We start from the raw sequence: 24,366 nt of genomic DNA on the forward strand, positions 1-24,366 counted from the left end.
TTGGCACCCCATAGGACCTGACAAGGCATACTGAACCCCACCTAAGAGCAAACCCCTGTTCCATAATTCAAATTGGATGGAGTCTCCAATCCTTTGGAAATGACAGATAGAAGCTCAGACTTTTTAAGACTATTCTAACTTCTCAGTAGACACAAAGTCTTCAAAACACAAGGTACAGGGACAGGTGTTTGGCCTAGCAATTAAGGTGCCACTTGGGATGCCTGCATCATCTATTAGCAATGCCTGCGCTGGGATGTGAGGGTGATCTGGCTGCTACATCTGTCACTCCACTCATCACCAAGGTCGATTCAGCTGATCTAGCTGCCGAGGCGGGTGTCCCCTTCCCGCTCATCACTCCACGTGTATCCCTCCCGAAACTACATGCTTGGTCAAAGAGGACAACCTTCCCTGATAGAGCAGGACATGCCTTTGGTTAAGGGACCCAAGAACCTGCGCTCTCCTGCTAGGAACTCCAAACAAGGCCTTGAGAGTACCTGGGTTTGAGTCTCGGCTGTGCTCCACACTGGAGCTTCCGTCTATTGTACACTTGGGAGGTAACAGGTAACAGCCCAAGTAGTTGGGTCCTTGTCACCCAAATGGGAGATCCAGATTGAGTGCCAAGTTTCTGACTTCCTTTTGGTTCCGGTCCAGCTGTTGCAGGCACTTAGGGAGTAATCAGTAGATGGGATTTATCTGCGTGTGTGTGTGTGTGTGTGTGTGTGTAAAATAAATAAAATAAAATAAAATAAATTAAGAAAAAAATTTTGCATGTACAGGGGTATCCAACTCTCAGACTGATCTGGCTATGAGTCAAGGACTCCCAGTGGAGATTTCACAAGAACCCAATTTGGAATGACCTGGAGGCTAATGAACCCACCGCAGAGTTTCTGGTTCAGAAGTCTGAGGGGAGGCCTAAGAATCTGCATTCTGGCCTCTCCACGATGCTGCTGCTACTGCTGGCCCAGGGACCATGCCTGGAGAAACACAACTGCCCTAAAGCAGGCAGGAAAGAAAGAAGAGACTGGAGACAAGAAAACAGTGCTGACAGTAGAGTAAAGCAAAGCAGATCAGGGCTAACCTGGCAAGCATCATGCCTTGCATGCAACCTGTTTCTAACAGGGAGCCATAAACAGAAACCGTTGGCACTTGGCAGATGGGTGTCCTTTCCGTGGGGCAGAAGGTTAGGCCAGGCACCCAGTGAGGGTTCTCTAGCCCTGCATTTTCACAGGGCAAGGTCTGTGACCAAGAAAAACAATATAGGTAGGTAGGTAGGAAGGTAGGAAGGTAGGAAGGAAAGAAGGAAAGAAGGAGAGAGAGAGGGAGAGAGAGAGAGAGAAAGAAAGGAGGGAGGCAGGGAAGGAGAGAAGGAGAGAAGGAGAGAAGGAGAGAAGGAGAGAAGGAGAGGAGGGAGGGAGGGAGGGAGGGTGGCTGGCTCAAAAGCATAAAGATGTCTGCAAAGGGCCGCCTAGCCGGATGCGGGGAGAGGAAGACAGCCGCAGACCAGATGTCTGCTCGCCGCCATCTGTGCGGCAGCCCAGTCCGTCCTGGCGCCCCCCGGCAGGAGAGGGAGGCCCAGAGCAGCACCTTCTCAGGCACCTATGGGGCTCGCCCTGGCAAGCTCTGCCTTCTCTCCCTCACAGCCCTCCTGACCTGGGCCCCACCTATATGTCTGTTCTTCCAGAATCGTCAGAAACCCAGCCATCGTCGTCAGCCTTGGGAGAACACCCGAAGGATCTGATCAAGGGACACACGCAGAGAAGTACACACAGAACGAAGGGCTTTCAAAAGAGCATCATACGCACGACGGCACTATTTTGAAAGTCCTTAGATTCCTGGACGGCTGCCCACGTCAGATAAGTACAACGTGTCCCGCCCCGCCAGAGAGAACATCTCTGGAATTCTGGCAGCAAAACAACACACAGCACGTTCCTCAGAGAACACGCATAGAAGTGAGCACAGCCACCCAGGCCAGGCTCCCCGATTCGGGTCCCCCACTTTCACCGTCAAGAATGGCAATATGATCGGTACACACCACTCACTGAAAACACTGTCCTGACAAAAGGCAGTGTTGACCTTTTAAAGGGCTAGGCACAGCCACTCATGGAAACTGGACTTATGTGAGCAGAGGGAAGTGTGGACTGCTTTGCCTAGCCTGGAGACCTCGCCACCTCTTTCTCCAACAGTTGTGCTTGAATAGCAACAGAGCTGGACGCGGCGAGGTAGCGAAGATAGGCAAACATAACCTCCCTTTTCCAAATTCAGCTCATGATCCTCTCAAGGCAAACGCTGAAGCTTCAGTTCATCTTTCCGGTCAACTCTTGAGTTATCCTTCATTCTCAGCTCAGGAATCACTTCTCGAAGATGCCTTCTCTCACCTCCCCAACCACTCTTGTCTTGTTGGCCATTGCTCCCAATGCCCAGCAACAGTCTGAAGACAAGAACTCCGTCTTCATCTTCATAGCATAGTGCTCGACACGCAGTAGGCATGAAAGACCATCTCTGAACTAAACATGGCCTACTTGGGCATACAGATTAAGTATACAAACATTTACACCAGACGGCTTCCAAACAATGAGGAAGAACCTGCTGCAGACTGCTGGACTTCCAGATGGATGACTTTGCCCCTGAAAGTTCAAAGTCTTAGAACATTATTTAGGATATGGAAAGCTTTTCTGAAGGACCTAGCAATGGTCTTTGCCTTTCAAATTAGAAATCTGCGGCAAGTGTTTGGCACAGTGATTAAAATGTCACATGATGGGCCGCGCAGAGAGCAGTGTTTTGGGTTAAGCCGCTGCCTCTGATACCAGCATCTCAGCCACTCTTATTTCTGATCCAGCTCCTTGCTAGTGCACCTGGGAAGCAGCAGAGGATGACCTAACTACTTGGGCCCCGGCCACCCACATGTGAGACCCATACTGAGTTCCTGGCTCCTGGCTCCAGTCTAGACCAGCCCCAGATGCTGTGCCTATTTGAGGAGTGAACCAGCAGATGGAAGACCCGTCTCTCCATCTCTCTAACTCTGTCTTTCAAATAAATAAATAAATCTTGGGGCGGGGGGGGGGGGTCACCACAAATGTCGAGACAGTCCAGGTACATCCCAGCACATAAGGTACTGCACAAACAAAGGAGTAAATAAGATGCCATATGGGATGCCCATGTCCCATACCTGAGGGGCTGGGTTATAGTCCCAGATCCACCCCCAATTCCAACTCCCTGCTAATGTGCACCCTGAGATGCAGCACGTAATGGCCCAGGTACTCAGGTCCCTGCCACTCACGTGGAAGACTTGGACTGACTTCAGCCTGACTCAGCCCCAACTGCTGCAGGCGTCTGGGAAGTAAACAAGTGGATCGAAGCTCTTCCTTCCTTCCTTCCTTCCCTGTCCCACTTCTGCCTCTGTCTCTCTCTGCCTTTCAAGTAAATAATAACTGAAATGTAAATATTTTATAAAAATAACATGAAGGTACTTAAAAAGTTCATGGAGAAACAAAACTAAAGTATATTTTGGTACAAAAACATGCTGAAGTCCATGTACACTTTTTGGTAATACACATTTTTCATGAACATTTCAATGATCTCTTATTTGCTTACTTAACATTTTACTAATTCAATCTTAATTATGAACATGATAATTATCAAGCTACACCACGATTTAATTTATACATTACTGATTTGTAGTAAATGTAAGTAAAATAAGGATTTTTTTAAAGTTTTTAGAAGGTACTGGCATTCATTTTAGCCACTAAAAGACCTTCCTAATCTCTTTGGTACTATGTTCCCGAGGAATAGGCTAGTTAAACTAAAGAAAGGCCCTCCTCTGTGTCTCCACCCCAGAAACTACCGGCTCCAACACTACTGCTCCAACCTGTACTGAGGACCATAGGCTTGGCTGCTCCTCACACGGCCCCCACCTGCTCCATGGTAGCCACTTTGTTAAGGCCGTGGCCTATTTTGATTAACTCTTCACCAGTTATTCTCCAAAACCAAACTTGAGACTCACATCTATTCTTCTTTAAAAGTTTAAAGCTGGGCCGGCGCCGCGGCTCACTAGGCTAATCCTCCGCCTTGCGGCAGCGGCACACCAGGTTCTAGTCCCGGTCGGGGCGCTGGATTCTGTCCCGGTTGCCCCTCTTCCAGGCCAGCTCTCTGCTGTGGCCCGGGAGTGCAGTGGAGGATGGCCCAAGTCCTTGGGCCCTGCACCCCATGGGAGACCAGGAAAAGCACCTGGCTCCTGGCTCCTGCCATCGGATCAGCGCGGTGCGCCGGCCGCAGCGCGCCGGCTGCGGCGGCCATTGGAGGGTGAACCAACAGCAAAGGAAGACCTTTCTCTCTGTCTCTCTCTCTCACTGTCCACTCTGCCTCTCAAAAAAATAAATAAATAAAATAAAAGTTTAAAGCCGGTATCTGGTCATGCATCACTTTGGGTTTTTTTTTAAATAAGATTTAAAAGGTATTTAAATAATCAATGGTAGCCATGATGCATGCAATTCTTATGATTTAAAAAGAAAGGGATCCCTGACTATCAACATTAGAAAGAAATACCCAAATAATATGTGTTAAATGTCAAACTTTAAACGTTTTACTAATTTCAGTATTAAAACTTCCTGCAAACTCAGCAAAGTACTATTACAGAAGTTGTGTTTTGGCTTTCGGCTAACAGAAAAATATCAGGAACTCCTGTCAAAGGGGTAGAAGAACCTACAGAATTAACATGACTTAGAAACTTGTCAATCAAAGGTAATTTGTTTGGATCCAGATTCAAAGAAACCAACGGCTAATGAGGGAACAACAGATGGAAGGAGAGAGAAAATTTCAATAAAAAACATTTCAATAAAAAACATGATGACCTAATAATTTGCTAAATCAGGTCACTACTGCCTGTTGGCTGGTGACAAGGATATTACGCTTTGTTTAAAAGTATCACCTTTTCAAGATATACAGGGAGGTATGTGTGGGTGGAATATGATGCTGGGCTTTCTATCACAACAATGCGGGAGCAGCAAGAAGGACAGGAGAAACGAGACCGGCTAGGAAGCTGGGCGTTGAGGACATGTGGTTTCACTCTATGTTCTCTACTTTTGAGCATGCTTAAACTCTTCCAGACTAAAAAGGAAGAAAGCATTAGGGGGTAGCCTATGAATTCCACGGTGGTGGGAGCTGTTCTCCACTGCTTTCTGGCTTGAGATAAGCTTCCTGTTATCTAGCAGGTCCTCCTGTCCTACAATGTATGTAATATACTCCCAGGATCGTGGCCTTATACAGACACCATGGCATCCTCACTTCACCCAGGCTCGTCTGTCCCCGCTGTGCTCCCTAACCAGAGACTCTTTGACAGTCAGCTCACGGCTGAAGAGTAAACCCACCGGCCGCTGGCCGGTGAACAACTCAGGGCACAACACTATCAGCATCATCACACAGCCTGGGGCTACGACCACGCTCCAGTTTTTTAACCTCAGCCCTCTTCAAGGAAACTAAAACGGAAAGAGAGTATCTGGACAAGGGTCGCAAGGTCTATCTGTGGAGACAAAATCCAGGCCCACTGTACCCGGAACGCCCTTCCTGCAGGCCCCAGGATGACACTGCACACAAGCTGTAGGCAAAGCCTCTGGCGTGGAGTCCCTCTGGACTAACACTGCCACCTGCCCCGCCTCCTGCCCCTTCCTCTACTCCAGCCCAACGATGCTTACGTATCACCTCCCTGTCCTAGAATGTCACTCCATGAAGGCAGGGACACTGGTTAGTTTGCCTCCTCATCCTCAGATTCTAAACAGGAATTAGAACAGAAGAGGAAATCAACAGGGGTCAGCATGGTGACACAATGAGTTAAGCCATCTCCTGCAATGCCAGCATCCCATGTAAGTGTTGGTTTGAGCCCTAGGCTGTTCCACTTCCAATCCAGCTTCCTGCTAATGCACCTAAGAAAACAATTCAGCCTGGCCCAGCCCTGGCCATTGTAGCCATTTGGGGAAGCTAACAGAGGATGTCTGTCTGTCTGTCTGTCTCTGTGTGTGTGTGTGTGTGTGTGTGTGTCTATGTGTCTTAGTAGCTGACTTTCAAATAAATAAAATTTTTTTTAAAAAAATCAATAAATCTTTGCTAACTATCTAGGATCCCAAGAAAATACAACTAAATACCAAAGAGGGTTGAGAACAAATCACCACATTCTATTAACAAAAACTAAGAATGCCTAGGGGCAAGCATTGTGATGCAGCGGGTTATCCCGTATGTGTGCCACTGAGTCCTGGCTGCTCCACTCTGATTCAGCCCCCTGATAACACACTTGGGAAATCAGTGGAAGATGCCCAAGTGCTTGAGCCCTTCCACTCATGTGCAAGACCCAGATGAAGCTCCTGGCTTCTAGCTTCATCCTGACCCGGTCCTGGCTGTTGTGGCCATTTGGGGAATGAACTAGTGGATGGAAGATAGAGAATCAATCAATCAATCAATCAATCTCTCTCTCTTCTCCTTCCCTCACTGCCTCCCCTCCTCTCTCCCTCTTTCCCCCTTTCTCTGTAATTCTACCTTTCAAATAAATACATAAATCCTTAAAAAAAAAAAAAAAAAACTAAGCACGCCCACTTCCATCACTGACCCACAACCCTTTCATGTAGCAGAAAGATGACTCGTGGCCCTATTTTTATATGCGATCATATTCAGTCTTTCCTAAACAGCTGAAAACTCCGTGACCACAGGAACCCTTGGGTAATGGCTGAAACTGTCACTGTGAGACAGAGAAACCCAATGTGGCTGCAGCAGCTTGCCCAGGCCCTTTGTAGTACTCACCAGGTACACAAATCATCTCAGAAATTAGCGAACAGAGGTTACATGAGGGCTGGCAGGAGACAAACGTCCCCGTCACTTTCCCATCAAAAGCAATGTCCTCCTCCTACTACTGCCCCTACTGCAGTGCCATCACACAGAAACCCTGGCCAGCCACACCAAGGGGGACACAGTAACATCCATGATGCTGGCCACTCTAGCAGAGGGCAAGGGAGGGGATCCAAGAGCCTGCTTCTCGGCACGTCCCAGGCTCTATTTCTTAGCGGCTTCACCTTAGGCAAGGTGCTGTGTCTTGGTTTCCATCTCTGTAAACCAGCAAGCAGTTAACAGCACTCATCTCACAGGGCTGGTGTGAGAATTCAGTGACAATATTAGCTAAGCAGCTCAGAACACTACCTGGCACACAGTCAAGCATAGCTATCGTCTCTGTTGCGTTCAGAAAGATTACTTCTACCACACCTGAACCTGCCCAGAACACTTAAACTTCAACATTATCTAAGGAGTACTCGTTCTCAAGATAATAGGAAAAAATACTTCGTAATTTCTTTTAAAGCCTGGAAGGATGTCCTAATGTGGTAGCAATTCCACTGCAAACCTTTGTTGAATTATGGAGTATCACTAGGATGGAAATGAACAAATCTTATTCAATACTCCCCAGATTCACTGCCAACCACATGTTAAACAAGATCATCCACTCAAGGCGCCTAACACATGTCACGCACCCGCGGAGGGTAGCTATTCTCATTACTGTGCATCACTGAGAAGACCATGAGTCAATGCTAAGCAGGATCTCAAAGACCTCAAGGGCTGATTTCTCTCCTTCTCCACACAGCCTAGAAATGTACAGAGGTATCCGTCAGCTTTAGTACAGCCCAGCTGTTCCAATTCTGCCTCTGAGTTCTCCTGCTTTTATGTTCTTGGTAAGAAGAAAGTTTTACAGGAACATCTAATTTAAAAAAAAAAAAAAGGATTTTTATTCATTTTACTTGAAAGTCAGAGATACACAGAGAGAGAAGGAGAGGCAGAGAGAGAGAGAGAGAAAGAGAAAGAGAGAGAGAGAGAGAGAGAGGTCTTCCATTCCTTGGTTCACTCCCCAATTGGCCACAATGGCTGGAGCTGTGCTGATCCGAAGCCAGGAGCTTCTTCTAGGTCTCCCATGTGGGTGCAGGGGCCCAAAGACTTGGGCCATTTTCCACTGTTTTCCCAGGCCACAGCAGAGAGCTGGATCGGAAGTGGAGCAGCCAGGTCTCGAACCAGTGCCCATATGGGATGCCGGCACTGCAGGCAGCGGTTTTACCCACTATGTCATAGCACCAGCCCCAGGAACATCTAATTTTTTTTAAGATTTATTCACTTACTTGAACAGCAGAGACAGACAGTATGAATATATTCCATCTACTAGTTTACTCCTGAAATTTCCACAACGGCCACTGCTGAGGTCTCCATCCAGGTCTCACATGTGGGTGGCAGGGGCCCAAGTACTTGGGTCATTCTCCACCACCATCCCCGGTACATTAGCAAGCAGCTGGACTGGAAGCAAAGTAGCCAAGGCTCAAACCAGCACTGCAATATGGGACACTGGCATCAGAAGCAGAGGCTTGGCTGGCGCCGCAGCTCACTAGGCTAATCCTCCGCCTGCGGCACCAGCACCCAGGGTTCTAGTCCCGGTCGGGGCACCGGATTCTGTCCCGGTTGCTCCTCTTCCTGTCCAGCTCTCTGCTGTGGCCTGGGAGTGCAGTGGAGGATGGCCCAGGTTCTTGGGCCCTGCACCTGCATGGGAGACCAGGAGGAAGTACCTGGTTTCTGGCTTCAGATTGGCACAGCACGCCAGCCACAACACACCAGCAGTAGCGGCCACTTGGTGGGTGAACCAACAGAAAAAGGAAGACCTTTCTCTTTCTCTTTCTCTCTCTCTCTCTCTCTCTCACTGTCTAACACTGCCTGTCCAAAAAAATAAATAAAATAAAATAAAAATAATAAAAAAAGAAAAAAGAAGCAGAGACTTGATCTGTTGCACCACAATGCCAGCCTCAGCAATGTCTATTTAAATGAAAGTGCTTCGCAGCTCACACATAGTCAGAAGGCGCTGATGTAGTCTGACCTCCCTCCTATTAATGAAGAACTAGGGCTTTGGCCTAAAGGCCTAGCAACTAGTCCCAGAGCTGACCATGGGCAGCACCATCATGGAACCAGGAAACAGAGCTCTTAGAACTTCAGCTGTGGCTCTTTCCATTGCACCCAAAGTCATTCAAACATCCACCAAGGCCAGTCTACACCCAGATTCCTCTCCCTTTCAAATCTGTCTGATCGACATCCATCATTCTCCACTCACCATAATTTCTCTCTGTTCTTCCAGGTTCTTGAGAAAATTTGAAAACTCACGTAAGGAAGCATCTGTAAAGAGAAAGGAACGATGATTTGGTGGCCAAGGCAGAGGAAAGCAAACCCAAATGTCACTCTTACGTACCTATGCAGCGCTCATCATCCGTCTCTGCATCGCCGATGAACTCGAATTTAAAGTCTCGGAGGGAGTGAGCAAACTTCCGCTGGGCCGCCGAAAGGCCTGCAAAGAAATGCATTGTTCGTGAGTCCTTGTTTTAAGTCAAGGCTCAGGCAGAAGAGCCGTGGAGCTCTCCTCCACTCCATCTGCGAGAAGGCGCAATGCAACACGGTGGCCACGAGGCCCTTGCTCCTGTGCCTGGCGCCCTCTGGGGCTCTTGTCTCCTATTCTATACCCTGGTACAAAACAGGTGCTGGAGATACGCTGATTCCTTCTCCACCTTTTTCCTCCTCAGATCTGAGCGTTTCACACTGAAGCACTTTCTCTCTCAGCTCACTCAGGTCAGAACCTGCCCTCATCGGCAGTCGGGGTGGTGACTGGGAACCAGCACACCTGAAAGTACCTCTCAGGGCTTGAAGAGCTCTGGCTGCCTGCCGTGGTTTCCAGCTTAAAGTTCTCCAAAGCTCAAGGCCAGCCAAGCAGATGCTCTTAACCGATTGCCAAGTCACCACTCCAGCCAGAGAAACTCAGAAAACTCAGAAAGGATCTTCATAGAAAGCAGCACCAGGAAAGGAACCAGAGGTGAATTCTGCAAAAGAATTATAGAGGTCCTCACCTCTTCTAATTCGTGATTAGTGGTGGAAAATTCTGCTTCTAGAATAGAGTTCACATCTATTTCATGGGCCATGCATCATGGTAGGTGATAAATGTATTTTAATCCCATCCAATATCCAAGAAATATACAAGGGCAACTTCAATAAGTTCATGGGCAATGGAATTAAAAGTTTATTCAGTGGGAACAAGTTTGAAATTCACAAAAACAAGGAGTCTTCTAAAAGTTTGTGGAAAATGTGTATTATTTCAAAGTTGCTACACCAAAATAAACTTGTCTTTTAATTCATTTTTTCACAGCCTTTTTGAAGTGTCCTTGTACAACATAAAGATTATTATCCTATTTTACAAATGGGGAAACTAAAGTTCAGAGGTGTTGAGTAATTTGCTTAAGGTTGCACAGCTACAACACAGCAAAGACTTTATTGTTACCACAGAGTCATCTGTCCAAAGCCCATGCCCTGACCAGGGTACATTTCTGCCTCTGACCTATAGCACTTTCTAAGAAGCTGCTTACAGCCTCCTGCACACCACACATCTCCTGCCTCCTGTTGAGGAGAGTCAAAATAAAATAAATAAGTAAATAAAAATAAAATGGTACATCAAGCAAGTAGAAAAAAATAAAATGCAATCTAAAACTGCCAATGTATTCACATGTAGTTAATAAATAGATACATATGGATAAAAAAATAAGCTATGTGGCCAGCTATGTGGCACCCTAGAACACCTGACAGAGTCCTAGCTGCTCCACTTCCAATCCAGCTCCCTACTACAATGCCTGAGAAGGCAGCAGAAAACCCATGGGAGATAGCAGGATGGATTTCCAAGTTCCTGACTTCAGCTTGGCCCATCCCCAGCTGCTGCAGCCTTTACAGAGTAAACCTACAGATGGAAGATCTCTGTCACTCTGCCTTTGAAATAAATAAGTAAACAAATATTTTTCAGAAGAAAAAAAAAGCAAGTGATGTAATAACAGACTACTGATTTGGGTAAGATGGTAAGACAGCAGGAACAATTTTTTATTTTATTCATGGCACTAGAGCTAACAAGGAATGAAAGCCAAAATAATTATTTTTACATTAGAAAATGCTAGTATTTTTAAACCAAATCTTTATTCTTAATCATTAAGTATAATGCTTCTGTCCCAATGTAACCCACGCCAAGTTGCTTTCTCCCATTTCTTAAACTTTCTAATAACACTCACCAGGTCTTCCAACTGCTGTCGTGTTTTATGGTTACTGCTGTTGTGTGAGTATGACAGTTTTAGGTTTATAGGAAAATTGAAAGCACAAAGATTTCCAGACACCTCCTGCCTGCACACACGCAGAGCCTCCTCCAGTATTAACACTCCCCATTGTCGTGACTTTTGAGACTTCGTTTTTCGTCTATCAAATCCATAGTTATTTTACTGTTCTTGCATTCTTTTCCTCCTTAAGTAAAAAAACCTCTGAAAGACTTACATGGGAAAGGCAAAGCTATAAACTTTTAGAAGGTGCACCAGCATTGTGGTACAGTGGGTTAAGCCACTGCTTGCAACCCTGGCATCTTACATTGAACCACCAGAGTCCCAGCTGCTCCCACTTCTGATCCTGCCTCCTGCTAATGGCCTGGGGAAGCACTTGGGAGACTGGATGGAGTTCTGGGCTCCTGGCTTAAGTTAGTCTTCTCCCTCTCCCTCTCTGTCCCCCTCTGTCACTCTTTCAAATAAATACCTAAGTTTAAAAAAAAAAAAAAAAAAAAAAAAAAAAACAACCATGAGAAAGATGACATGGCATTCTAATGCCTCCCCTTGGAGTGTGGAATACAAGCACAAAGCTCACGCACTGGAAAACATGAAGCACCGTCAGCCTGGTCATCACTCTCCACCCACAGTCACACCTCTGTGCAATGAGACTCCGCACTCTCCCCCCTTCCATCAGAGCTGGTCTTGCGGCCAAAAGAAAATGGGGGGAATGCCTGCCAGTTCAAAGTCTTCACCTCAAGGAACTCCGCACACCTCTCGGAACCAGCTGTCTTCCTCGTGAACAAGCCCAGGCCCGCCTGCTCACCGATGACAGATGTGTGGCTCAGTTGCTCCCAGCTGTGCCTGAGGCCAGACTGCCAGCTTTGAGGAGCACTTTGCCCCACACAGGGGCAAGCACCCAGAGGGGCCCAGCCCAAACAGAAGTAAACCAGCACCTGCTGTTGTAAGCTACCTGGTATCAGAGGTGACCATTCACAAGGACTTAGCTAACTAATAGGGGATTAATAAAACTTGACTGAATTAAAATATTTAAAAATATATAGGATGTGAAGACAAGCACACAGCTGAAAGATATAAGGAACTGCTATAAATCAGAGGAGTAACGCAGAACCCAATAGGCACTCCACAAAAGAAACACAAATAGCCTACAGCCACATGAAAAGATGCTCAAACTTATTAGTGACTACAAAAGTGAAGGCTAAAAACCTCCAGAAGCCTCAATGCACTCGTCTGATTAGCAAAAATCAGTAAGTCTGGCAACTCCAAGTGTTGATGTGACTGTGTGTGCAACAAGACCCACTTAAATTGCTAAAAAGAGTAAAAGTTAGTATAGTTTGGCATTTTCTAGTCAATTTGATGATATTCTACAATCCAGAAATCTTCCATCTAGGTCAATGTTTAATATAAACTGCTGTACACAGGCAGTTGTGGACACATACTAGAAAATCCACAGTAGAAGCCATCTTAAAAAAAAAATCCATAGAACTGATCGTAGCAACACCCAAACACTGGGAAAAAACAAACATCTGTCAACAGTGAAACTACTGAATAAATTATGATGCAGTCACACATCATAAAATTAAAAAAAAAAAAGTTTACAAATCAGATGAATCTCACACCTGGAAAGAAGAGTCACAATGACACACACAGAAGGGTTCTACAGCATAAAATTCAAAACAAGCTCTACGATGGAGGCAGGCATTTGGCCTGCTGGTTAAGGCAGGAGTTGAGATCAGAGTGCCTGGGCTGGAGTCCTGATCAGACCCCAATTCCAGCTTCCTGCTATTGCACACCCTGAGGGTGGCAGGTGATAGCTCCAGTACTTGGGTCTTTGCCACCCATATGGGAGACCTGAACTGAAGTTCTGGATTGCAACTTCAGCCTGATCCACCCTTGGCCAATGAGGGTATTTGAGGAGTGAACCAGCACATAGGAGTTCTCTGCCAATCAAACAGACTTTTTAAAAGGGGGAGGGGCGGCCGTGGAGCTATACTAAAATTCTCATTCAGGCACATACATGGGTCACAAAGTCAAAAGCCACCAGGGTTCAACTAAAGATATTCAGCTGGGTCTGTGGCTCCCAGCTGTATTACTGCTCTTTAAAACACTTTTCCCATGTACGTCTGCACTGTTGCTTAATTGCATAATTTTTTAAAAATCTAAAAACATGAAAGCCCTTTTTTTTAAAAAAGGCCATCCTAAAACAACTTAGTTTCGATTATAATCTAGGCAAACACAACTAGTAGCAGATCCAGCTGCACTGCCTGCTCTTGGATCACACAGGCCAAACACTCCAGCATGAGAGTCTTAACGGGTCCCTCCCCAACCCACATCCTCACTAGCTCCCTCCTCAACACAGGACTCGGGAATCCACCCCCTCTCACCAGCCTCCCTCAAACAGTGCTGTCCCACACCCTCAAGCCCTGTCTCTTCCACTGCTGTCCGGCTTTCTTCACAGCACATGCTACCTGAAAAGTCCTTACCAGTCAGGATTTGCTCACTGCTGCCTATCTTCCCACTCCCGAAGATCATTTCCCTGAAGCACAAACCAACACTCTGTGCTTAACTCTACCCCCAACACAGGCTGTACGTGACAATGACACAAAGTGGAATGGTTTGCCTTCTCAGTGCATTTCACGTACCTACTTCCAAATATTGGTCATTTGCAGGCTTATCATTTATCATCATTTTATGCTATTCCATTCTGCTAATGTTTATTTGCCAGATCTCAACTGGGGTGTGCAAGCTGGTGTCATCTAATAGGTATGTATGTGGATACGTATATAAACAGGTATATATACACTTATGTGCACATGAACCCACACTACCATAAACTGTATTTTTATCACTTTGTCCAAAATGACCACATTAAAGGCTACAGGATTAAGAAAGTAGGCTATTTAGAAAGTTAGAACTTAAATGTATTGGTTTTTAAGAATGGGAATAGAAGAGGGAGGAGGTGGAAGGGGGGCTAGAATAAGAAGAATCATTATGTTCCCAAATTTGTACTTATGAAATGCAAGGGCCAGTGTTGCGGCTCAATAGGCTAATCCTCCACCTGCGGTACCAGCACACCGGGTTCTAGTCCCGGTTGGGGCGCTGGATTCTGTCCCGGTTGCCCCTCTTCCAGGCCAGCTCTCTGCTGTGGCCCAGGAGTGCAGTGGAGGATGGCCCAAGTGCTTGGGCCCTGCACCCCATGGGAGACCAGGAGAAGCACCTGGCTCCTGCCTTTGGATCACGCGGTGCACCGGCCACAGCGCGCCAGCCGTGGCAGCCATTGGAGGGTGAACCAACGGCAAAAGGAAGACCTTTCTCTCTGTCTCTCTATCCACTCTGCCTGTCAAAAAAAAAAGAAATGCAAGAACTTTGTATACTTTAAATAACAGGTTTCTGGGGAAAAAATGTATTGGTTTTCGAACACTTAATTCCTAATTCCTAACTTCATTAGTTATGAAACTAGATTAAATTTGAGCTCACTTGCACAGCTAATCTGAAGTTTTTCCCCCTATGTAAAATAGTGCATGCTTTTCCCTGCTACTAAATACTATAGCTACACCATTTCTTCATTGTAAAATATAAGCATTTTCCCATTTTTTCCTTTCTATTGAACACATCCTGCTGTTACTAGAGATCATTATGCAAAATTCTTACTGTTTAAAAATCTGACCACACCAAATTCCATTCTTTTGAATAATTAGAAATATAATCAACTTCCTGTTAGTACATTTTAAGTTAGTATTCTCTCTCCAGTAATTCATACTTCTTATATATCCACTGCCTTTCCAAACATAATATAAAAATCATAAAACAGTTTACTGCATTTAAAGCAGTCCATTTATCTTTTCTTTTTCCAGTATCATTGCACAGAAAACCCTACACAAGTGACAAAGGCCAGCAACATCCCCCTCCTGGGACAAGACAATGAAGGGGGCTCACTAGAACAAAGTAACCCTCATCATTGTGCCTGGTGCTGTGGCACAGCAGGTAAAGCCACCACCTGCAGTGCCGGCATCCAATACGGGACACCAGTTCGAGTCCCAGCTGCTCCTCTTCTGATCCAGCTCTCTGCTATGGCCTGGGAAAGCAGTAGAAGATGGCCCAAGTCCTTGGGCCCCTGCAACCTAATAGGAGACCTGGAGGAAGCTCCTGGCTTTGGATTGGCACAGCTCCGGCTGTTGTGGCCAATTGGGGAGTGAACCAGGGGATGGAAGACCTCTGTCTGTCTCTCTCTCTCTCTCTGCCTCTCCTTCTCTCTCTGTTTAACTCTGATTTTCAAATAAATAAATCTTGAAAAGTAACCCTCATCAAGCACTTGCTCCATACTAACATACTAACATGCTAACTTGCTTCACTGACTCTTTATAATAAGCCTGCAGGGTACGTGTTGATGTTACCTTAAAATACAGATGGGGTCTACAGGTTCAGAGATGGACTGGAGATGTAACCAAGGTCACACAGCTCTCTAGGCTGCTGGTCCTGGGTCCTGGAGAACAAGGATCTACCCCTAGGTGTCTCAGCCACCCACCAACAGCATTTTCATAACACCACTCCGATTTTCAGAAGATTTCACATCATTTCCATGTCATTCACCCAGATCTCAACCGATACGGAAGCACACTGCTTTCTGAATGGCTCTAATGCAGAATTCTAGCTGGATGGTCAAGTCGTACACATGCTCCACAGGCCCCCATCCTCTCCTGCCTACTAAGTCCTGAACAGTGAATTGACACCATTCTTTCAAGGTTGGTACAGGTGGATAAGCATGCACAAAAAGAACCGTTAGCTTAATAAAACCAGTGAGGGGATGGGTATCTGGTGTGGTGGTTAAGAGAACATTTGGAATGTCTGCAATCCCATACCAGAGCACCTAGGTTCACATCCTAACTTGGTTTCCAATCCAGTTCCCTGCTAACATGCACCCTGGGAGGCAGCAGGTGATGGCTCAAGTACTTGGATCCCTGCCAACACATGGAAGACCCAGATTGAGTCTGGGGCTCCTGGTTTCAGTCTGGCCCATCCCTAGCTATTCTAGACATATGGGGAATACCTTCAAATAAGTTAAAATTTTAAGAAAAGTAAATTAATGTAACATGCATTTTTCAAATAAACTTGCCATATCAGAATTTCAGATTTGAATCTTTTGGCCCTTGATCTACAAACAGGACAAAGCAGGCAATTTAATTTTTCCCAGAATTAGGATCAGTTTGAGAGATTAAAGTTATATTTATTTTTTTAAAAGATTTAATTATTTATTTGAAAGGCACAGAGGCAGATAGAGGGAGAGAGAGAAAGAGGTCTTCCATCTTCTGGGTCACTCCCCAGTTGGCCAGAATGGCCGGAGCTGAGCTGATCCAAAGCTAAGAACCAGGAGCTTCTTCCAGGTCTCCCATGTGGGTACAGGGGCCCAAGGACTTGGGCCACCTTCTACTGCTTTCCCAGGCCATAGCAGGGAGCTGGATTGCAAGTAGAGCAGCCAGGACTAGAATCGCACCTATATGGGATGCCAGCACTGCAGGCAGCAGCTTTACCTGCTACACTACAGCGCCAGCCCCTGAAAGTTATACTTAGACTCACTGAGATTCAGGATACCATTCAGAGACCCAACCACGGTTTATGTTTGGGTTTGCATAACCTGTAGATTCAGGCTTGTGTTGCCACTGCTTGCCCTTGATGATTCTACAGAGGATGATTTCTTACAGTAGAGGCACCAGTTCTCAGTTAAGACCATGAAATATTAACAAATACAGGCACTTGGTTAGGGTGAGGGGAAGTCTCTCCGGGTGCTCCACTTTGTACTCCTAGGCAGCACTAAAGATGCACTGTAACCCCTAAGGTTCCCAGCCTGGCACTGGTTATGAAGTCCTAACTCCCATCTCCTAACCCTTCTGCCCCCCAAACCAAAACACTAATAATGATCCTTGGAGAAGTCTGGCCTGTTCTATAATCCTGAGTTTGAAAAGAAAATTAAACAGTGAACACATGCTCTTTCCTCATTCATTAAATCTGAAATACAGGATTCTCTGTAGATCACACTGGATTCCAAACTTTTTTTTTAATAGACAAACTGCACCTAGAAGCTTACATTCCTTTGCATGCAGAGACTCAACTAGATTATCAACTATGTAAAGGTCTGCCAAGAGAACTGCCCTCCATTCTGCTTATCAAAACATACTCCAAAATTCTGCAATGTTTTATGTAAAGAGGCACAAATACTTTAAGAACTTAATATCTTTAATGTCAGATTCACGCCAAGGAAATAATGCTGATGTTAATCCAAGTGACTTGGAAGTGAAACAAAATTCCTCTACAACTGTGAACTGGCTTCATATTTTCCTTCATGGTTTCCAGGCTTCAGTGGCACTACAGGCTTCCTGTTCAAGTCACAAAAAAAGAGCAAGTAACTCATTTTGTAGGTTTTACAAATGGTGCATAGATCTCATGAGTCTAGAATGCATTACTGGCCTACTCCAGGCCTGTAGGTCAAGTTACAGGCTGTTCTAGGATCACTCCAGGCCTGTAGGTCAAGTTACAGGCTGTTCTAGGAGCACTTCATGCGCAAACACTGTCTCTACTACTCTTGTGTCAAAGCACTCCTGGCCCTAACACTTCAAGTCCAGCCCGCCTGGGGTGTCTGTGTGGTAAGTTCTTCTTGATCACAGAATGAACATCTCATCTCATTAAAATACCTAGAAGTGACAATTTTGTGGGGGTAAAAGGAGAACAAGCTGAGCCCCCAAAAAGGCATATTCCACAAAACAAATCCATAAACTTGGTGTGCAGGGCTCAAAACCCAATACCACGCATAAGAGACAACCAAACACTGCTGACGCAAATAGTCGATTAATGATGAAGAATGTAGTCTGGGGATAGATGAGAACCCCACAAGCACATCCACACAGGAAACCCTCACACAAGCTTCATGAAACCACTAAGTCTTCAGGTGCATTGCACACACCCTACAGAAGCAGAGAGACCAGGGCAAGGTATTGCGTTTAGAGAGAGAGTACCTGCAGCTATGGGCTGCTAGATGGGAAGAGGAGACCAGCAACCACCTTACCCGCTGGCTTCCAGTTGCTTTGGCCACAGCTCTCTTTGTTCAAAGAAAATCTTATTGAGACAAGAACAAAAATAAAACAGATACCACAGCCACCACTTATGTATTTATTTAAGCCACTACAAATGACCACAAATGTAGGGACTTAAGAAACTATACAAACAGGATAGGTGTTGTGGTATAGTGGGCTAAGCCTCTGCCTGCAGCACTGGCATCCCACATGGGTGCCAGTTTGTGTCTCGGGTGCTCCTCTTCCATCCAGCTCTCTGCTAGTGGACCTGGGAAACCAGTGGAAGATGGTCCAAGTGCTTGGGCCCCCACACCCATGTGGGAGATCCATAACAAGCTCCTGGTTTCAGATCAGCTCAGAACTGGCCGTTGCAACCATCTGAGGAGTGAACCAGCAGATGGAAGACCTCTCTCTCTGTCTCTCCCTCTCTTGCTCTGTAACTCTGCCTCTCAAATAAAATACGCCCTTTTAAAAAAATACAGTTATGATCTTACAGTTATCAGTGGTCAAAATTCTAAAATGGGTCTCATGGGCTAAAACCAGGGTGTTAACAGGGCTTTACTCCTTTGGGACAGTTGAGGGGAGAACGCATTGCTTTGCCTTTCCCAACTTACAGAGCTGCCCACGTTCTCTGGGGTCACAACCCCAGTGCCCAATTGCATCTCTCTGCCCCTGCTCTTCTACCACTTCTTCTCTGGCCCTCTCAGGAAGCACTATGATTCCTTCAGGTCCTTGAATAATCCAGGATAACCCCCCAACACACACACACACACACACACACATCCCAATCTTGAGGCCTTTAATTTCATCAACCTCGGCTCCAGGAATCGGAAGGCCATTATTCTGGCCTACCATGCCTTATACTCATAGTGTCAGCTACTCATCTCACCACTTTACATGTAGTCATGCAGTGAACTCAATGAGGCAGCTGCTATTATTATGCCCACTTTACAGAGGAGGAAGCCAAGATGCCCAGAGATTAAGCAACTTGTCTAAAACCATACAACTAGTAAGGAGTAACACAACAGATCAGCAGAGCTGCCCAGGTAGAGACAAGACAATAAACCCCACTCCACGGGTGTCATCTCCCACAGGTGGCCCCTGATGAGATCAAACTGCAGAACTCAATGTACAAACCCTGACACAGTCTCCGTCCTCATTTTCCCATTCAGAAAAGGAAGGCACAACAGCAGGCAACCAGCTCAATTTCCCACAGCAAGTTCCAGGAGAACTCTAGAGAGACTTCAAGTCTTTCTCAAGCACATCAGAACCCTTCCTGGGTTTTGTATGATCTGGTGTTACCTCAAGAGTCACAGAATGACCACAGCAGGTGCTATTGTTAGGAATATTCAGGCCACCTATCGGATAGCACTCCCCAGGGACAGGTAGCAGATTTTACGTGAACACATGTGTGTGCATATGTGTGCCTTGTGTGCATATACACAAGTTTTGCATAAAGGGAAAAAAACTTTTAGGAATGAATAAATGATCCACCTCCTCTAATCACACTTAGAAAAAACAAGGATGTCTGACAGGCCCACAAGCATTATAATGGCTGAAAACTACATGCTGAAAATTAGGAGGTTTGGCCTTTCCAGGAAATGCCTAAATACAAGTTTCCAAAAACCAGTGATCCCAGAGACTTATTTCGTCTCCCTTTTCATTAAAATTTTAACTCAAATCTCTCAAAACCTCTGGTTACCACTGGCCCCACCACTCCCTATTATTATCTTCTGCTCATTGCTTCACATATTGGAAGCATTTCAATTTTCAAGCCATGGCCTGGACTAAAGACCCCTGGGGCTGGTGCTGTGCTGTCCTACAGCAGATTAAACCACTGCCTGGTGTATCTATACCCCATATCACAGTGCCACTTCAAGTCTTAGCTACTCCATGCTTCCAATGTGGTTTCCTGCTAATGCACCTGGGAGGCAGTGAACAATGGTCCAAACACTGAGTTCCCACCATCCAATGAGAGACCAGGATTAAGTTCTGAGCTCCTGACTTCAGCCTGGTCCAGCCCTAGCCGTCCCCCAAGTAGCTGCGAACAACCAGGGCTGGCCAGGGCAAAGCCAGAAGCCAGTAACTCCATCTAGGTTTCCTACATGGGTAGAAAAAGCACAAGCATTTGGACTATCTTCCACTGCTTTCCTGGGTGCATTAAGCAGAGAGTTGGGTTGGAAGTGGAGCAGCTGAGACTCAAACCAGGGCCTCTACGGGAAGCTAGCATTGCAGGCAACAGCTTAACCCACTATGCCACAACACCAGCCCTGTCACTCTACCTTTCCAATGAATAAAGAAATCTTTAAAAATAAGACACTTCAGCAGGAGACAACCTACTCTAATTATGCTACTTTACATGTAAGGAACCCAAGGCACAGTAAATTAGAGGCAGTGTGGTTTATCAAAAATACCAAGTCCTGAAACCTCACAAATCAAACACTGGCTGTATACTAGGTGTGTGGCTTTGGGCAGGACATATAAGGTAAGCCTCAGATTTCCCCCTTTATAAATTCAAAATAACCAGGTGGTCCCATCAACTTACCCTTATTCCCCCTTCCCAAGCAAACTGTGTGACCCAGAGCCTGCACTTCCTATAAGCTGGCAGATTCTGTAGCACGTGACCGCCTTAGCTTCCACAGGGGCAGACTGAGCACAGGCAGCTGCCCCAGGAACAACCCCCACAGGATGGCCAGAAACACACATTGGATAGGTATACAGAGAGATAAGAAATAGACAGCAATCTTGTAACAACTGCTGGAGCTATGAAAGGATACTAGGGGCCTTCATGGAAAAGCAGCATTCTGGAGTGGGCACACAGCAGAGTGCCAGGACTTGAGTCCCAGCTCTGGCTTCCGATTCCAGATGCCAGCTAATGCAAATTCTGAGAGGCAGTGGTGACGATGGCGCAAGCAGCTGCATTCCTGCCATCTACCTGGGAGACCCGGATTAAGCTCCCAGCTCCAGGCCTCAGTGGCACAGCCATTGCTGGTTCTTGAGGACTGAACCAGAAGGTGTGGGAAGATCTGTTATATGCACAGATACCAAAATTACTTTTACCAAAATAAACCTTTTTAAATTTATTTTTCCATGAAGTTTGTGAAGTACCAAGGGCTATAGCTGGAATAAATCATGTCAGAGGCAGTGCAGGGAGGCTGAAAGGGAGGGAGAGGGGAGAGAAGACAATGTACACAGCATCTTAGGAGCCGCTACGCACCATGGAGAAAGGCTGTGGAGATGGGGCTTCACGGGCAGACGCTGGGACAGGACAGAACGGACCGCACAGAGAAGATGACACCTGAGCAAATACCTGGAGCAAACAAGGGAGCAGCCATTCATGGGCCTGACACAAGCAGGACAAGAGGCCTGCGTGGCTGGAACAGACTCAAGGACACAGGGCAAGAGCAGTAGATAAGAAGGCCCAAGATAATGCTGGCCCAGTTCCAGGCCATGAGCTGTACTGGGGGAACCTCTGCAGGGTTCTGAGTCGACGAGCGCACTGTTTGATTTAACAGCGTTTTCCTAGCTGCTGTGTTGGAAATGACTGAAGGTGGAGAACTGTGGCGGCAGGAAGACAGGTCGGGAGGCCACTGTCCCAGGCCAGGTTAAGGGAACACAGTGTTGCTCAGAGATTTTCTGGAAATTGTGCCAACAACTGGTGAGACTCAGAGGTCTTGAAGCCAAGTCACTACCCCAACATCTTTAATGGAGACTTTATCAGACCCAAAAGGATCTCTCCCTCAATTTCTAGTCCCTCTGTACAGTGTCAAATTCACCAATTTGGGCAGTGACACAAGGGCAAAGCCAGAGCCCAGATGCTGACTCACAAAGACTGAGCCTGCTCTTAAATGGGTCTCTGATCTGAGAATTTCACAGGAACTCACAGGTGCTGATCCAGCTAAGTAGCACCCAGCCTACCCAGAGACCCGGAGAGACTGGGGCCCACCTTGGCCATTTGGAGAGAAACAGACTGGCCCATATCACTGACCCATCAGAGGAAGGCTACACACACTGAGGGCCAAGCAGAGCCCTTATACAAGTGGATCATGTACTGTTCAACATCCATTTTAATCTGGAAGAGTCTGCCTTGAATCCCTGGGAGAATTTTGGTTATTGAGTGACAGCTGACTCCTTGCTTGGCATGGTGCAAATCAAGCACTTTCTTCCTCCACCTTGGCGTCAGTAATAGGCTTGAGGCATGATGGATCCAAGGACCCAGTCTTGGGGTGCTACAGCAACCTCTCCAACCAGTTTAAAAAAAAAACACACACTTGTTTGTTTGAAAGTCGGAGTGACAGAAAGACATGGGCAGGGATCCTCCAGCAACTGGTTTACTCCCCCAAATGCCCCAACACCCAGGGCTAAGCCAGGAACTCCACCTCGGTCTCCCACATGAGAGTCAGGGGACCAGGTACTTGTGCCATCTTCTGCTGCTTTCCCAGACCCATCAGCAGGTAGCTGGGTAAGAAGCTGAGCAGCTGGACTTCAACCTACATTATCACACAGAATGCTCCCATTACAAGCACCCGCCTAACCCACTACACCACGGCACCAGCCCCTCCATCCAGTTTTGGCTACGTTCTGTAACAACCTCAACCAGATGATTTTGGAACTTACATGCAAAAAATTCCCTAAGGAAAGCTATCACCTCTGAAACTGACAGCTTCAATGCCAACAAAGTCTGCTTTACAAGTGCTGTGGTGATCAGCAGGCTAATTCTTATTCCCCTGTGTTGTGAACTGAATTGTGTTCTCTGGAAACGCATGTTTAATTCTCACCCCGCTTGTGTCCTCACTTGGAGACAGGGTCCTTACACAAGTAACAATTAAGGGGAGGTCAGAAGGGTGAGGCCTAATCCATCCAGGATGACTGGTGTTCCTATACAGAGGGGAAATTTGGGCAAAACATAAACACAGAGGCAAGACACTATGAAGAGACACACGGGGAACACAGCCAACTCCGTGCCAAGAAGAAAGGCCTGGGAAAGATCCTTCGCCACAGCCCCTGGAAGAAACCAACCCTGCCAAGACCTTGATCTTGGACTTCCAGGAACCAAAATTCTAAGAACATATTTCCACTGTTTAAAGCACCCTGGTTGTGGTATTCTGTTTGATCAGCCCAAACACACACACAAACAACATGAATCTTTTAGAGTAGAAAATCAGAGGCTAAACAGGGGCTTAAACTTTAGGGTTAAAAGCAGTATACAGATATGAACACTATTTGCAAATACTGTTTTTAGAGCTCAGAGAAGTTGAGCTCCATGACAAAACAGTATCATTTAAACATTCTGGTAACAAATATAGTAACTTGGCAAACAAGTCCGAAGAAAGAGGAGACCAAAAGAAAAACAAACCCTCATACAAGAATAGCCTCAAGACAAGTTACCTTTTTAACCACAGTATATACCTAAGGCCCAAAGTAAATATTAGTAGGGATTTAGGTGTCAGGTGTTCTGCCTTAATGAAAACCAGCTTTTTCACCACATTGCCACTGGAGTAACACAAAGTCCTAAGACCAACGAGAACCATGTGGTTGACAACCAAAGCCAAAAGTGGCTAAGCAACTCCCCCATTCCTCCCAAATTCTTCAAAATTTACTCTACAAGATTCAAAAACTAAAAAAAGACTCATCCTCATGGAGCACTACAATCTTCTGTTCCAGGAGCACAAGAGCTAAAGGAAACCTGGTAAGAAACGACACGTGACTTGCTGGGCACAGATCATGTAGCACAGCCCAGGAGGGCCTACCTGTGTAAGGGGGGCTGGTAGCTGCCCTGAGGAGTCCAGGGCCTAGATCAGAGAGAAATCCCCACTCACTGAGAAGAACAGAGACCAATCACCATCACACACTGAGCAGAGTACAATGGAAGACCAACTCAGAAAAAGACCACGTGAAATAGCAGGGCTTGAACAGAGTCCAACAAAAAAAGCAAGTTGGATTGCCATTGCTGTAAGCTACAGGGCGACATTGAAGGCATCAGTAACAAAGTGAGAGGACTCCTTTAGATGAGTGTGAGAAAGACCATCTGTACTGTACAACCAAAATCAGTCAAGACTGTTTGGGGACAAAGGAGAAAGACTGAAATAATGAAAACACACGTGCAAAGAGCCCAGAAACAAGAACGAACTTGCCAGGGGGCTGTGCCCGGGATCTTCTGTCTGGGT

General features: G+C 46.2%; 1 protein-coding gene across 5 annotated transcripts in view; it reads right to left on the reverse strand.

Annotated features, from left to right (window-relative positions):
• ARHGAP10 (Rho GTPase activating protein 10) overlaps window positions 1–24,366 on the reverse strand; it is a 362,697-nt gene that overhangs the window by 242,971 nt on the left and 95,360 nt on the right. For all 5 annotated transcript variants that reach the window (XM_051819397.2, XM_070047462.1, XM_070047463.1 and 2 more), the window contains exons 2-3: window positions 9,248–9,343; window positions 9,113–9,174 (exon numbers count right to left, since the gene is read on the reverse strand). In XM_051819397.2, the coding sequence (XP_051675357.2) occupies window positions 9,113–9,174; window positions 9,248–9,343 (158 nt within the window). The remainder of the gene's footprint in view (window positions 1–9,112; window positions 9,175–9,247; window positions 9,344–24,366) is intronic.

The sequence above is a fragment of the Oryctolagus cuniculus genome, chromosome 8 (genome assembly GCF_964237555.1).
Source record: "Oryctolagus cuniculus chromosome 8, mOryCun1.1, whole genome shotgun sequence".
In the NCBI taxonomy this organism is placed as follows: domain Eukaryota; kingdom Metazoa; phylum Chordata; class Mammalia; order Lagomorpha; family Leporidae; genus Oryctolagus; species Oryctolagus cuniculus.